Source organism: Mixophyes fleayi, chromosome 3 (genome assembly GCF_038048845.1).
Source record: "Mixophyes fleayi isolate aMixFle1 chromosome 3, aMixFle1.hap1, whole genome shotgun sequence".
NCBI classification, from domain to species: Eukaryota; Metazoa; Chordata; class Amphibia; order Anura; family Limnodynastidae; genus Mixophyes; species Mixophyes fleayi.
The window spans coordinates 341,145,683-341,157,779 of record NC_134404.1 but is presented as its reverse complement, the minus strand read 5'-3'; the positions used below and the strand labels follow the sequence as shown (position 1 = coordinate 341,157,779).

Sequence of the window (12,097 nt, the reverse complement as noted above, 5' to 3'; positions counted from 1 at the left end):
GACACAAAGTAGTGTGTGGTGCAGGAGCTATGTGTCCGCAAATGTCTAGTTACGCCCCTGGTTGGACACAAACAAGACAGGGCTGTATATGTGGGCGACACCCGCTACCAGCAAGGACTGACCAGACATGAGATGGGCTGGGTATGCTTTAATGGTGCGGAAAATTCTGACACCGAGCAGTCCTACGCCTAAAATCCGAATGTCTGAAAAATGATTTTAATATAAGCAGACTTACCTCCAAACCGACGCTGTAGATCTCCGATCCAAGCAGGATGCCGAACGCGAGTTATTCCGAATAGTCAGGTGTCCGTCACTAGACTTTCACATCATCGCGACTACTATCAATTTTAATTTAAAGCGGCAATGTCAATGTCCTTAACCCGACATTGCCGCTTTAAATTAAAATTGATAGAGGTCGCGATGATGTGAAAGTCTAGTAACGGACACCTGTCTATTCGGAATAACTTGCAGTCAGAATCCTGCTGCGATCAGATATCTACAGCGTCGGTTTGGAGGCAAGTCTGCATATATTAAAATCGCTTTTTTTTTAGACATTGGGATTTTAGGTGTAGGACTCCTCGGTGTCGGAATGGTGGTAATTGCCTCGGACAGATGGCTAACTCATTCCACCCAACTAGACCAAGACGCCATAAATGCAGCATAGAAGATCACTGATCAGGATGTAGATACTCCTAAGTGCAATGGATGTAGGATGCAATGGAGTGCAAGATGTAGATACTCCTAAGTGCAATGCCCTGTGACCACTGCACCACACACCAATCCTTCTTTTCAGTTCGGCAGAGACAATACTCAGGTGCAGGCAGCCTTCAGCTCAGCAGGAACCAGTGAATAGGTCTCATTCATCATGGGTAGGTCCCAGGTTGGCTTTACTGGACTGATCTCTCTCTGTATAGGACACGCTATGTCTGGGAGAGATCACAAAACGTCACTGACCAGGGAGGAGGGTAAAAATGTTTTACCTACCAAATTGTTCTAAATTTTTACTAGTCAATTAATGCATCATACTGGTTGTACATTTTTTCGTCTCGGCACAAAGAATCCAGTACCAGTGCTTTGAAAGACATCATTATCTACCCCCAGTCACCACAGAACCACTATTAATATAATACAGTTCTTATAGCCAGTGGGTGAGCAGCGCTCAGCATCTGACCATAGAGGACGCCCAGCATTAGACGTGAACCAGTCAGGTAACATCTAATCTTGGGGCTCCAGCCAGGCTTGCCCCTCTTTAGATGATATATACTATGGTGTGGACGGGGGTGTCCACCCCCTTTCAGCGTGTTACTATTCACCACGTCTCACATATATGTCTCTTACACGCAGATGCGACATACGTGTTTTCCTTTTACACACATAGTTCTCATTAACAAGTTGTCCTCATAGGTTATTTCATCTCCATTAAACCACAGAACCCAGCAGTAATAACACAGTCATCTTCCTGGTTACCGTAGAGGTCCCGGCAGTTACCACAGAGGATAATGAGCGCCGGCAGCCGCACCTGGATATTATTAGCGGTCCGGATCGTCAGAGGCTTCCGGCTCACTCCTGGCTCCTTCTGTGTTGTGTTTTTCATTTTATTTTGTAACACTTCCACATTAAATTACAGTGGTGGAATGTGGCACCACCAGTCTGCCAAACTAGAGGTCAGAACACCAACGTTAAGGACCCGGTGTTGTTTTTCTTCTGAATTGGCCAAATTGTATCTGTAAATATCTCCGCACTGCGTTACTAATGTGCTCCAGCCTCCTTCATATACAGACATTTTATGGGCTAAGCGAATATTCATGATACTGTTCACAATAAAGTGACATCACAGTAATGCTGCTGGTTCCTAGGGAACGCGTAAGCTGCTCCGTTGTGCGGTCACTTTCTCCCAACCACAATCCGGCGCAAATGTGGCCTTGAATGAGCCTATCGCCTCGTCCACCCCATAACGGGCCCCAAGAGAGGTCCAGGTACTTTGTAGCGCACATGGGGCAAGTGAGTGGGGTGAGTGGCATTTGGGGTCTCTTCTAAGAGTATTTGAAGTGTTTATCTTTGATTAAATGTATACTGTTATCATATCACTGAGATTGAGGGTAATGTGGGGCCCTTTTCCAGGTTAGTGGGCCGCACATACGGATATTGAAGTGTATCGTTTTCCCCGTCACTGGCCTAGACGATGAGCACTGATAATTATCTCTTATTATGCTGTTGTGAGCATTGTAGCAGATATGAAGGTCTTACTCACCTGTTTCAGAGAGGTGTTAGTTAGCAGGTCCTATGCAGCCAGCCGCAGGTAAGAAAGAATGAGACATGCCAAAAATTAGTCAGAAATATAAGATACAAGGTTTATACAAGAAGCAGCTGCAGCAGTTCTACCTTCTCTACAGTATGCAGTCATTGTATCTCTACGTTTAGACTCTACAACCACCCACAGAGCAGCGCACTATGGAGCAGACCCGGCCCTGGTGACCTATACAAGAATAACGTCCACTGAAAAACAATACAGCACATTTACACTAGAAACATGTATTAATAATCCCCCTCTCTGCATTAGACAATCAGCTGCTGATAAACTATTTGTGAAACCTGCATTCAAAAATCCACACATAAATTATGTTACCATGATAAAATCACACTCGGTTTGACTGGAATGATCCAGAATACTTCAAATAGAACTTTTCCTTCAATTGCCTTTTGAAAACTCAGATACACACTGTTGCTGCCAGTTGAGAGACAGCTTGTGAATTACTAACCTTCCTCAACAAAATATGTAGTCATGGAAACAGACTGTGGACTGTACTGGTTATTTCATTCTACTAAAAAAAAACACTACAACTAACGAAAAATTCTTGCGCCAAATTTAAAAAATTTAAAATAAGCAAAATGTGTAAAAGGTATTTTGTGACACCACAGTTTGCAAAGTATCTCGCAAAAATATGGCGCATACACAATGTAAGTCTAGCATTGAGATGCTCCAGTGTAATACAAGTCTGGAGACCCTGAATTGGTTTAAATAATATGGAGTATTATCAAAAATACATTATTATTTGGGCTTTATTTCATTTTATTTGTTGAGGGTTTTTGTTTTGAATACTACCAAGTAAAGCAGAGGAAATAAGGGAATGCTTAAAGATAACACCTCTCAAAATTGCTGTTGCCTTATTAAAATCATTAGAGTGGGTAGTGGAATAATTCTTCATGATTGTATCTGAAATTGCCTGTTGAAAACTCAGACATATACGGTTGCTGCAATTTGACAGCTATCTTGTGAATACCTAACCTTCCTTATCAACATCTGTAACCACTGAAACAGTCAGCGGAGTCCATAGTTTGTTTTCATGGTTACATATTTTGCTGAGGATGGTCAGTTACTCACAAGCTGTCTCTGAAATGACAGCAACAGTGTGTATCTGAGTTTTCAAGAGGCAATTGCTGGAAAAGTCGTACTTTAGAAAGTGACGTTACTCACTATAATTATAGGAAGAGAACATAATTATTGAGTGGATTTTCAATGCAACTAGTCTATCAGCAGCTGATAGCAACTAATGCAGATAAATGGATTCTTAATTTAGTGTTAATGTGCTGTGTCATTATCCACAGATGAAAACTGAATATTGAACATGCTTGCAACTATTTAAGTGCCAATTATGGAAATTTAGGACAATACGGTTAATCCCCTCCCCCAACCATAAAGTGTGTGAGGTCATGTGACCTACCTGGTGTCTCTGATAGGCAGAAAACATTTTTTCAAACTCCTCCAGATCTAATATTTTAAATGCTTTGATGTCATCAATTTCATTCCAGATTGTTCCATTGATTTTGTCCTAGAATGAATATAGAAGCAGAATTAATAGAAAACTTGAACAATAGTAACACGAGTGCAAAGGCTGTTAGCTAACAGAATGGGTAAAGTTTTCGAAACATAAAAACTGGGTAACAGTCAGTTAATCTGCATAGTGAACCTGTCAGCAATGGGGCAGGGACTGATGTGAAAGTTACATAGCCTCTGTACAGCGCTGCGTAATATGCGAGGGCGGACCCTGACTTTATTTTTAGGGGTGCCAATTTTGCATAATCACGCCCTCCCTCATTCTGATTGGCTAAAGCCAGTTGGCCCGTCCATGTCTGCGATTGGCCCTACCCCGTTAGGCTTGTGGTGCTAGGGAAGGGGGGGTGATTGCCATGATCGTCCCCTTCACCCCTGGATCCGTCACTGGTAATATGATTGGAGCAACAAATAAACCAAATTAATGATAAGACTAAACTATGCACTGTAGAACTGAGGAAACCCAATAATACATTTATAGAAGTCATATAAAGCTCTGCAACTGGAACATTATTATCTTAATATTAGACAAATACAAAGGGCAAATGCTAATAAGGATTACCATGAGTGGAAGTAATAGAGACAAATGTATTAGTGACTCCAGAGGCTAAATGTTCATGTAAAATGGCATTACAAGCGATTACTTTTATCTGAGCATTTCTCAGATAATTTATTATCCTTATTTTCAGTGGTAAACTGAGCACTGCAAATTTTTTTTTTTTTTTTTTTTACACAATTCATATTTATCAGAAGGTAAACAAACAGCAATTACTCCACATCATGAGAATAACTAATGGATGACCAGAAGCTACAAACCGTTTTAAGTGTATAAGGATTTGGTATATAAATAAATGATGATGATTTGGTAAGATTCAACTACGTAAAAATGAGCAACTCACTGACTTGCTGAATACTTTACACATTACAGTTTATTACACTGACAAATAACCATAAACTGAAAAATCTCTTATAAAACAATTTAGTTTGTTCAAATGAGCAACTATTGCCCGTTTTCAGATGAAAGATCTTGCTTATCTTTTATGAGGTTTCTCACCAGTGAATTTAACAGCTTTAAGTTGCAACAAATGTATCACTGAAGAGAATATCTACAAAACAATCTTAGTAAAATATTGTAGAAGTAACAGCGACCGTTATTACGGTAATCCTGCGCGGAAAAAACGTTAATACGGTAATTTACTCGCTGGATTTCAGCTCGCAGCTCCCGAGCTGCGAGCTGAAATCCAGCGAGAGATTACCGTATTAACGGTAATAGTTTTTCCACGCTCGAACCCGCAGACAATTGAATACCCCCCATAGTATCAATAGCTAAATATTGTGCAGTGCCCTAAACCTCTGTACAATGTAGCAGGGTATGCTAGTATTTTAGCAGTAATAGGAACAATGGGGGAATGCTGATCAATGTGTACGAGAGGGGAAGGAGACGCTTGTCCAATGGACACAGAGGAACAATATTTGTACACGGACCTCAAGAGCATTGCAAAATAATTCACTGCCTGGGTAGGTGGTGGGTGATTTGTAGCAGAACAATTCTGCGGCCAAGAATGTTTCAATCAAAAAAATTCCCCATAAAGTTACTGCCTTATCGAGTGCTAATCTCTCAATGGAAAGTTTTAGTAAAACACAGCCCTTGAATGATGTCTGGTTATAAACATCACTGAGCTATCAGGACAGACGGATACTATGTGTGCTCAGATATGGAGAGGACTCGCTGACAGGGCAGATCCACAATAATATACAATATAGATCACGGTATTTACAAAAATCCCATCATACTTTACTGTCAAAATTAGTAAAATCATCTAAAATATTGGTGTAAAATAAAATGTTGTCTTTTTTCATAAATTATAAGACATTTACAAAAGAATATTATAATATTAACAATTTTTGCACAATTATTATTGTTTTTATTGGACTTTCCATCTGAGATTTTTTATTATTTTCCCCTATTTTATTACAATGTAACGAATGAACAGCACAAAGAAGATGTTCTCGTGTGTTGATCAAACATTTGCAATTAATTTCACTGACCTGTTAATATGTCCATTAAAGAGAACACACTGCATTATCCTCATCATCACCATTTATTTATATAGCGCCACTAATTCTGCAACGCTGTACAGAGAACTCATTCACATCAGTCCCTGCCCCATTGGGGCTTACACTCTAAATTCCCTAATATAGACACACAGACTAGGGTCAATTTGTTAGCAGCCAATTAACCTACCAGTATGTTTTTGAAGTGTGGGAGAAAACCGGAGCACCCGGAGGAAACCCACGCAAACACAATCACTTATTGGAATATCTAATACAAACTCCTCGCAGATAAGGCCATGGTCGGGAATTGAACTCATGATCCCAGTGCTGTAAAGCAGAAGTGCTAACTACTTAGCCACCATTCTGCCCAAATGAAACCTCAAAAGCATTATTCCTATTCAGAATGCTGTGGTGTGAAAGAGCTAGAATTCTCTCCCAAACATTTAATGAAAGTTTATGAAGCCGTAGAATAAACATTTCTACTATACATTAATGTTGATTTTGGAGTTACTAAGGTAAAACTTACTTTTTTGGGTACAATGCCTAAACAATCATCTAGAATAAATTTAAAGCATTTCTGCATTTTCAGTCTTACATATCAAAGCTTCGGTTTGTGTATCACCCTACAACAGAGCGCAAGCAGATTAAAAAGTACTTTATATAATGCTACAAGTATTTCACACGTAGGAAAGACACTTCTTCTAGACATTCTTTAGCAGATATAGACAGTCAAACCAAGATAGATTAAATGAATATTCTATTGAATGGTCCACTAGAGCCCAAAGCTAAAATGTTCATATATGAAGGTAAAAAATAACAATCCATTGTTCATTGTTAATCTGATATTTCTTGTGTAATAGAGTATTGTCTTCTCCTTACAGAATCCCATATCTATAGGACTTTGGGCTTAATGGACAAATAGCTGTTATCACAAAGCAGAGCAGGCCAGTTAAGCACTTGTGACATTACTGCCCTGGCTGGCCATTAGCTTCCCAAAGCAAGTCTACAAGTCTGTCATTCACACACGTCAGACAGAGGAGCACCTCCATCCTAACATGAAAAGCAGCTTCATAGTGGCAATGGAGAGCAACGTCATATTAAGTCACGTATAAAACCTTTAGATATTTAAATTATACTATTTAGCTCAGTAATACAGTCTTTGCTGTACAGCAAAGACAAACACTGGCTTTACTTGTGCCTGAAACATTATTTATTGTGTTTGCCAATATACTCTGTGAATTAAACAAGGTTATCCTGATGTTCTGGAGATGCTTCAACGTCATAACAATTACACCACGTTTCATGGTAATGACACCACTGGGGGGTGCTGCTTCATTATGGAGTTTTAATGGAGGCTGAATTTGGGATCATTCTCACTATCACAAAATGGTTAAGAATATGTGCTTAAAAAACAAGACAGTTTGCGCCCCTGGACCAGTACGTGTAACTGACTGAAATAAAAAGGTGGACGGGTGTCTTAATTATTTTCCTTTGGAGCAGCTGGCATAGAACTACTTGTAAAACTCAGTTCATTACTATTTGCTATCTACGTCAGCCAAATTTTCTATTTAAATAAAGGCAAATAAACTGCTCCAAAATAATTTAAACTTTTGTATTTTCATTTTTGGGCTTTTTTTTTTTTTTTTTTTTTTACAGATGATCAGAGTGAACTAATTCCTAGTGTCTGCCAGTAGGAGGCAGCGTTCATAACAAATCTGACAGCTGACAAATGATTGTTGAACTGTTAGACCTGGAGCGAAATTTGTTTTTGTGTCTTTTTTTACCCCCCCCCCCCCCCTCCAAATAAAAAAAAAAAAAAAAAAAACGTTTCCAGAAGCCCTAATTGCAATCTTAGAAAAATCTTCTAGTATTTAGATAAAAATAGTTTGTAATGAAAGTAGAAGGCATTCTTGCTGCATACCGCCTGTCCCAGGGCGCTCATACCAAATACTTCACATGAGGCCCAACGCTAGCGATCAGCTGCACTCTCAGACAGCTGTCCACACCCCACAGAGTGAAGTGTTATCAGGGATAAGACAATGAGGGAGAGACGTGAAACAGGATTCTGGGAGAAAGAAGAATTTGGGATAGAGTTGCTCTCCGCTCGCTGTCAGTACTCAGGGAGCAAGAAAATTTACATTTCAATTGTCTGCACACAATATCCTTTACAGCTCCATAAACAGCACGTTGGCTCAGTGGCTATACTGGAACCTCGCAGCACACAGCATTGGCTTCAGTCACTACTAGTGGTAATTAGACTGTACGCTCTACTGGGGCAAGGACTAGTCATCATCATCAGCGGCTATTTATATAACGCCACTAATCCTGTGAATAAAGCTCTCTGTACAGCGCTACGCACTATTTTGGTGCTATATAAATGCAGATAATACAAAGGACAATAGCCGCAACAAGCCCCACTTATGCGGTGAGTACTGCTGGTCAACTGTGGCTCTCCAGGTATTGTGAAACTACAAGTCCCAGAATGCTTTGCCAGCAGATAGCCAGACTATTGTTGGCAGGGTATGCTGGGACTTTCAGTTTCACACTACCTGGAGTGCTGCAGGTTGGCCAGGCCTGGTCTAGAGCAATGTGCCAGGTGGGGCAGAACTAGGACAAATCCCAAATAATGCCAGGATGATGTCTGAACGGATTCATTTTATTTATGGGAACTTTAAAGTCTTGGCAAATCCAGGGGAAGCAGCGAAACTCTTCCTTATTGGTACAAGTACCTGTGCCCGCTCCATCCTGTACACTGCTCCGGGCAAAATACAGATTATTCCACACTCGCAGCAGAGGCTTTGTACAAGATCAAATCTGGAGTCAGATATTTTGCTCCATTCCTAAGACCCCCGAGTGATATTCAAAACCCTTCTTCAAGAGGGTCTATTACATAGCTCCAAGCTGGGTACACACTGATATCATTATCCTGCAGATCACACAATAAACGATTATTTGGTCTGACATTGCATTAGTGTGTACGCTGCCACATTCATGTTTTATCACACCAAAACACATCGTATCGTTTGATTTGATTTTATAAACTTCCTAAAAAATCACGATCAACGATAGAACGATGTCAGGTAAATGTGGAAGTGTGCACACACTCACCACCAGCAGTGTAGGCAGATATCTGTACAGTGTACAGAGTCAGGATCTTATCAGCAGATGATTATGGAGATGAAGATCACAGATCTGAAGGTAAATGGTGCCGGTGTGTACACAGGAATCTGCTGCTCATCATGACTTTCAGTCGTTGATGAAATCCTTACAGAAGATTGCATCTGACGTAAGAGTACATAGGTGTGTACCCAGCTTTATATCACTGACCTTTCAAGTCTTAGACAACTGTTAGTAAATACTAAACTGTAACTGTTATAGGCTGAATTCCCCTTAGACGGCTTTTAAACACTTCACCCCCATTCTCCTGATTTGGTATAATTCATCCTTCATTCTAGAGTTTAACTGAAAATCCCTCTCAGATCTGAGAACTTCTCTGATTTTCCCCCCAGAAAGTACATTTCGGTTTTCTCTGAGTGTTATTAAAATAATGTCATATGTGATTTAGAAAAACAAAACAAAGATTTAGCAAGATTTAATAAAAGTTTCAACACCAGCATCCAACACTTGGATAATCCCTCACATAATGCCTAGAGGCTTGTGACTGCCTATAATATATAACTGTCTAGTTTCTGTCTGTCTCCGTGTGCGTCAATAGACGCATCCTGTTTAATTAGAGAAATACAGACAGAACTCTCCCCTTGAAACCAGCCCAGTATTTCTGTGACACAGAAGCGACCACCCGTCCTGCTCACTCCTCTAATGAATGGCAGAGGCGCGAGTGGGATTTAGAGGGGATAACTCACAACAGATAGGAGTGTCAGCATTTGGACCCATTTACTATTGGGAATGTCCCTGCTGTGTAACAGGGGGGGTGATGGCAATAAGGCTTCTGATGAAAAAAATCACTTTAGGGGGAGGGGTGTAGAAGCGGAGGAGGTATAAGTAGAATTAAATTATCCTTAAATTGTAGTAAATGAGCTCTAGATTGTAGAACATAACAGCGGTTTTGTTTGTTTTGAACAATCTTTGAAGAACAATATACGTCCTTTTACAAAATACCCCCCTAAAACATTATTTATATAATCCTCCCTAAAATTATATTCACAAAATACCCCCTAACACTAAATTTACAGAATCCCCCCTAAAATGAAATATACAGGATCCTCCCTAGAATGATACCCCCCAAATCGATATAAATAGAATACCCTCCTAAAATTATATTGATAGTATACCCCACCTAAACCGACATTTATTGAATCCCCCCTAAAATGACATTTATAGAATATTCCCTAAAAAACTATAGAATTCCCCATAAAGCATATATTTATATATATATATGTATATAGTGCTGAGGGGACACTAATGAATGTAACACACAGAGAGCTGAGAGTGCATTAGAGTTCCACAAGGGACGCACTCCAACCCCCCCTTCTCCCCCCCCCCCTCCAACTAGCTGAACCAAACATTTGAATGAGTTGAGATGCCATACACTACCAGGTCTCAGCTCATTGGACAAGATGCGGTCAGCTGACACTCAGGGACCGCCGAGCGCACCCAGCAGAGGTAGCATTGGGGGCCGTACAAGTGTTTGGGTAAACATAATTTTAGTGAAATCTGCATTTCCCCTTTATTGTCTTTGTCTTCCTCGCAGCCCACAGAAGATGCAGGAGTTGGTTTTCTTTGTATATTACTTTACAGGCACTTCTTATGCACACGTGTAACAGTACTTATATCTTAAGACTTGAAAAATAAAAATACTTAATTCAAAAGAAGGGATGTTATACTTTTATATGTAGCGTGCAGTACATACCAGTAACCTGTATGTGGTGCTATTTCCTCTGTTTTATATGAACCTTTAGCCGGAGACCAAACTCTGTTAGTACCTTAAACACAGATCACCACCAGTGTGTCAGCTGTGTTTTAGGCCATAAATTAGTTCACCTTAACTAATATAAAGCAGATCAGACCTCCCATATGCAATGCTCTGAAAAGATCGCCCCCTAGCTGCAATATAATGTCACTCCATATTATAAGGTAATAGAGGGTGATTAAGGGCTCTGTACTGTACCTCGTTAAGCTTGGACCAGTTGAAAGACTTCAGTGGGTGCGATGGTTGGGGGATCGATTTTTTCCTCATATTGAAGGAGTTGAGGGGCGGGGCCTGCATGCCCATACTGAAGAATGGAGGGGCTCCGGGTGGAGGTGGGGGTCCCCCTGGTGGTGGAGGTGGAGGAGGAGGGGGTGGGAAACAGGAAAAAGGTTGGGGTGGTGGTGGTGGGGGTGGTAAATTCTCAGGCAGAGAAGGAGGAAGAGTAAAGGGTCCCCCGGGGGGCGGAGGAGGAGGGAAGGGTAGAGTTCCACCATTCTGGAAGACACAAAATAGCAGAATATATAATAATAGTCATCTATAGCATGGAACAGAACCGCTATGTACCATAGACAATATAGATACGTGTCTGCAGAATTCACTTTACTTTGTTTTGCATTGTTATCCTATATTTCTTATAGCAACTTGGTCTATAGAATTACCATTTCCTCCCAGTAAACAAAACAGACCGGGGTACTGAGACCGGCAGGACACCAGTTCAGGGCATGTTCAGACACAGGGAAACCACCTTATAATCCAGGTTTCATGGACAGATCCTTACCGAGAGCTCATTCAGCTGAGACACCAGCTCTCCCATCTGATCCTTGGCCTGCCGGAGCTCAGACGACTCTTTCTGAAGCTTGTCCTTCATCTTGTTTAAGGTCTTCATCATTTCTTCCTTCTCCTGCGTCTTTGTGTCGCACTCCCTCTCTTTCTTCTCCAGCCGGCCGGCCAGCTCCACGTGTTCTAGGGATCGGGAAAGGAGAGGAAAAATAACCGGACTATATGGAGAAATGAAGAAGGGTCACCTGGGACCAGCCAGTGATCTACTTATCTACACGGAGTCCAGTGTCCACAGGCCTAGCACGTGTCAGACCCACAGAACCACCTACCTTTCCTGAATTTCTCCGCCTGTTCTCGCCATTCCTTCACCTCGTTCTCGTTCACTAACCTGCAAGGAATAGACCTGGTCAACCCATCAGTCAGACATCTACATGACAGACTACAGCCGATGGATTTTATATACAACATTTTACCTCCATGTAATGTCATTATGAGTATAA

General features: G+C 40.9%; 1 protein-coding gene across 4 annotated transcripts in view; it reads right to left on the bottom strand.

The window, feature by feature from the left end:
• DAAM2 (dishevelled associated activator of morphogenesis 2) overlaps nucleotides 1–12,097 on the bottom strand; it is a 206,183-nt gene that overhangs the window by 42,927 nt on the left and 151,159 nt on the right. For 3 of the 4 annotated variants that reach the window (XM_075204422.1, XM_075204425.1, XM_075204424.1), the window contains exons 12-16: nucleotides 11,927–11,985; nucleotides 11,596–11,780; nucleotides 11,016–11,312; nucleotides 3,723–3,830; nucleotides 2,252–2,281 (exon numbers count right to left, since the gene is read on the bottom strand). In XM_075204422.1, coding sequence (XP_075060523.1) covers nucleotides 2,252–2,281; nucleotides 3,723–3,830; nucleotides 11,016–11,312; nucleotides 11,596–11,780; nucleotides 11,927–11,985 — 679 coding nt within the window. The remainder of the gene's footprint in view (nucleotides 1–2,251; nucleotides 2,282–3,722; nucleotides 3,831–11,015; nucleotides 11,313–11,595; nucleotides 11,781–11,926; nucleotides 11,986–12,097) is intronic. The other variant, XM_075204426.1, reaches the window with a different exon arrangement.